This window comes from Cannabis sativa, chromosome X, assembly GCF_029168945.1.
Source record: "Cannabis sativa cultivar Pink pepper isolate KNU-18-1 chromosome X, ASM2916894v1, whole genome shotgun sequence".
NCBI lineage: Eukaryota > Viridiplantae > Streptophyta > Magnoliopsida > Rosales > Cannabaceae > Cannabis > Cannabis sativa.
In genome coordinates this window covers 23,819,760-23,823,653 of record NC_083610.1, presented here as the reverse complement: position 1 = coordinate 23,823,653, position 3,894 = coordinate 23,819,760, and the positions used below count along the sequence as shown (strand labels likewise).

Here is a 3,894-nt window from a genome sequence, read left to right as displayed (position 1 = left end):
GTTGACGGAACTTTCCTTAAATCAACATATGGAGGTACACTGCTCTCTGCTTGTACACAGGATGCAAATGGGCACATTTTTCCACTAGCTTTTTCTGTTGTGGATTCAGAAAACAACAACTCATGGCAATGGTTTTTCACAAAAGTGAGAGAAACATATGGGATTAGAGAGGAACAGTGCTTGATCTCGCATAGACATGAGAGCATAAGTAAGGCAGCTTGTCAAGTATTTCCGTAAATCACACATTGCTATTGTGTATACCACGTTAAGCAACCTAAAAGCAACCTTCAAGAAGAATGCAAGCAAGCCGGATAAACCATTCTTCGCCGCAGCAGCATACATACAGAGAGGAAATTTGAATACCATATGAGCGAGTTGGACAGCTTGGACATCCGTGTAAGACCATATTTACAACAAGTTGGATACCACAAATGGTCAAGATACCACTGCAAAAACAACAGGTATTCAACTATGACTTCAAACATTGTTGAATCTCTAAATGCAGCAAACTTGGCAGCTAGAGAGCTACCAATCACAACACTGATGGAGTCATTGAGAGCATTGGTTCAACAATGGACATACACAAACAGGAAAAAAGCACATAAAACAACAACATTTTTAACACCTACAGCAGAAAAGAAATTAGTCGACAACTTTGTGGAATCATTGACAGAAAATGTAATGACATGTTTAATATTTTAGTTGCATTATAGTTTCTTTATAGTTTGTTTTTCGTTGTTATACATATTAACAGTTTTACACTTAATCCGCAGGTAAAACCAATAAACGAGACCATGTTCGAAGTCATTGAACTAACCAGATCATGGGTCATCAACCTGAAGGAGAAAACATGCAGTTGCAACAGATTCCAACTTGATGAGTTACCGTGTGCTCATGCGCTTGCTGTTATAAAAGAGATGAACTTGAATGTTTACAACTACTGTTCGGGTTATTACACCACGCGAACATGGCTTGAAACATACAGCGGCTCAACATATCCGGTACACAATCACACAACTTGGGATGTGCCACAAAACATAAAAGATATCATTGTTCTGCCACCAAACCAAAAAATAAGATCTGGAAGACCAAGGAAACGAAGGTTTTTATCTGAATGGGATACAAAAAAACATAACAGGTGCGGCAAATGTGGACAACACGGACACAATCGAAAGACATGCAACAATCAAGCAATAAAATAGATACATATGAAATATTTGAATTGTTTAATTTTGTGTGCAAATTCAAATAGGTTGATCTGTGATGTTCTAAATACATGGGATTTCATTTTTATGGAATTTGAAACAGTTTTTTAATAGTTTCAAAATCGTTTTGTTACAGTTGCGACCCTTTGTAAAATATTAAGTGCCGGAATGACTTCTTCTTCACAGTTTTAAAGGCAGTCAGTCAATAATTGATAAAACATAACTTGAATAAAGGGAAAAGGATTAATAGAATACGAATAATAAAAATACATTCATAGCACTATTTAGGAAAAATGAAAACATAGTTTGTATTCAGTTGGTTAATAGTTTCTCCATAGTTGTGCGACCGCATATAAGAACTAGAACAATTAAAAAAAACAAACAACTTTGGGAAATACAAACCTATACAATAAAGATATTATAAGGAGTGAATGTCAAATATCCTAAAAGTTTTAAACCAGCTACATAGTATAAAATCAAATATAATACCTACATTGAAACAACAACACTAAAACTTGTCAAGTAAATAGATTCAACAAATAACAGAATACAGCCACCAAATTAAAAGATCCTATTTCTTCAATTTAGATGCCTTAGAAGACTTGGTTTGCTTCTCATCCTCGCTGTCAATACTTTCGTCAATTTTCCTTTGTCCGTACGAGTAGAAAAGTGAAGCAAGTCGGGTACGATAAACTTCGATGTCAAAGTCTGCAGGGACATCCTTTCCGTGTATAAAGAATTCAGCAAAGGCAGCAACATATGCTCCACAATCACTGTTAAAAAACATAGAGAAAAAATAAACAGTTTAGAAACTAAAAAACAACATAAAAGAAACTTAAAAGAAACACTCACTTCTTCTGTTGAGACGCAAGACCACTAAGCTCCACGATTCTGAATGGAGCTGTAGGGTCAGAAACTGAGGCAGGAGCTTGTGCTCTATTCTTCCAGAACCCAAGTAAATCGAAAAACAAAGGCAGCAACATGGAATAAGCCTTCATCGCATTCCTAGCTGCGGCATTCATCTTCGCGGTTCTCAAAGAATTGTACAGAAACAACGTCCCTTCGTTCACGTCAAGACGCCCAAAAACCCAATGACTTTCCCTTCTTAAATTGATGATGAAAAGCACGTGATCGGCTTCATACCAAGGCTTGGAACAGGGAATGCGCATACCTCGGATGTAATGCGCAATTGGGTGGACAGCGTGAATGTGTGACATCTTAGTCTTCATTGACTTGGCCTTGTTAAATTTGTGGTACAATGCTTGGATGGAATCATCAAAAAGACAATCAGTAGTTGCGAAATTCAACGTCACAGCGGAAGAATACTTACCTTTTTTCCGAAGGTAATAGAATATGGTGTTCATATGCTGAGAAAAAAAAAACAACACAGAAACACAAATGAAAAGGTTTAACAACTGTAAAAAAACTGAAATGTAGTATCCAAACTAAAAAACATTTATAAAGCAACTAAAAACAAACTACCATAAGTACAATATAAATTGGAAACTTTACCGAGTCGTTCATAAACATGTCGCATGTGGCCAAATGGTAAAACCAAGTTTTATCCTCAACATAATCAACACCTAGCCTAAAACCCGGGGTAAATTTCTTTGCGCCGTCTTCATAACAATTATAATGCCTACAACAACAAAAAAACAACAAAAAAATAGCATTAAAACAGGAATAAAACTGGAAAAAAAAAATAATACAAAAACAGATTTAATAAAAACAGGCACCTAGGATGTTTAAGCAATCCTTCACCAATCCAAGAGTCAAATTTTGCCTCAATCTCGGTAGATACGGGATCAGCAAAAGCATCATTAAGAGCATAAAGGCCCTTCACATAAGTCACCATTTTGAAATCCCTATCATCCCCTACCGATTGAGAACCTGAGGACATAAGCTCCATTGGAGTGCTCCCGACATCAGCAGACCCGAAATCAACAAATGGAGATTTCAAGGCCGGAGCACGCTTCCTCTTATCCAACAGAGGTGTATCAGAGACAGTATCCTCAGTTTCTTCATCAGTATGAAGGGCATCTGACTTTTCACCAATAACATCTGGATTGGGTGCGGGGACCTAAAAAATAAAGAATGCATTAAAACAGTTGCAAAACATACTAGAAACTAATGAGCAACCAAAAAGAAACCTAGTTTTTTTGAAAACAATTAAAAGTAAACTTACATTGATTTTAGCAACAGCCTCCAAGCCAGCCAACACAACTTGATCATCATCTATTACAAGCTGGCTCAACCCATCAAAGAAATCGTCCCCCTTCAATCGAGACTCATCGCCCTTCGGCTTCTCAACATCCTTAACATTTTTATCAGTCCCTCCAACATCCTCAGATGAATTCACATCAGCAGAAGGAACAAAGAAGAATGCCTTGTCAGCATCATCAGCATCCCCACCAACTTTAACCAACTCACCACCATCGTCGGAGTCGGAATCAATATTTTTTGGATCAGGCAATTGCTTCTCATCATCCTCGGCATCATCATCATCATCATCATCATCAGCATCATCATCAGAATCTTGAGTTACTAATTCATCCGATGACTTTCCCTGTATCAACCAACATAAATGAAACTTAAATAAAACAGTAAAGAAACTATACAAAAAAAAAATATAAAAAAACCTAAACAATAAAATAAGAATAAATACCTCGTCAGAAGGACGACGATGAAT

The 3,894-nt window shown here is 36.8% G+C and overlaps 2 protein-coding genes across 2 annotated transcripts; one reads left to right on the top strand and one right to left on the bottom strand.

Moving 5' to 3' along the window:
- The first annotated feature begins 348 nt into the window (after positions 1–348).
- LOC133031879 (uncharacterized) lies at positions 349–1,305 on the top strand. Its single transcript, XM_061105632.1, has 2 exons — positions 349–678; positions 774–1,305. The coding sequence occupies exons 1-2, from the start codon at positions 367–369 to the stop codon at positions 1,200–1,202; spliced, it is 741 nt and encodes a 246-aa protein (XP_060961615.1). The 5' UTR covers positions 349–366; the 3' UTR covers positions 1,203–1,305.
- LOC133031878 (uncharacterized) lies at positions 1,289–3,567 on the bottom strand. The gene is made up of 3 exons (XM_061105631.1): positions 2,942–3,567; positions 2,718–2,844; positions 1,289–2,572 (listed from the first exon to the last, which is right to left on the bottom strand). Exons 1-3 carry the CDS (start codon positions 3,112–3,114, stop codon positions 2,054–2,056), a joined length of 819 nt encoding a protein of 272 aa, XP_060961614.1. The 5' UTR covers positions 3,115–3,567; the 3' UTR covers positions 1,289–2,053.
- Between the last annotated feature and the right edge of the window lie 327 nt (positions 3,568–3,894).

Coding starts and splice junctions, on each gene's coding strand:
- LOC133031878 (XM_061105631.1), bottom strand. CDS start 3,114: ATGGAGCTTATGTCCTCAGGTTCTCAATCGGTAGGGGATGATAGGGAT. Junction 2,845..2,941: donor GGATTGCTTAAACATCCTAG/GTGCCTGTTTTT, acceptor TTGTTGTTGTAG/GCATTATAATTGTTATGAAG. Junction 2,573..2,717: donor ACATGTTTATGAACGACTCG/GTAAAGTTTCCA, acceptor TTTTTTTCTCAG/CATATGAACACCATATTCTA.
- LOC133031879 (XM_061105632.1), top strand. CDS start 367: ATGAGCGAGTTGGACAGCTTGGACATCCGTGTAAGACCATATTTACAA. Junction 679..773: donor TGGAATCATTGACAGAAAAT/GTAATGACATGT, acceptor CTTAATCCGCAG/GTAAAACCAATAAACGAGAC.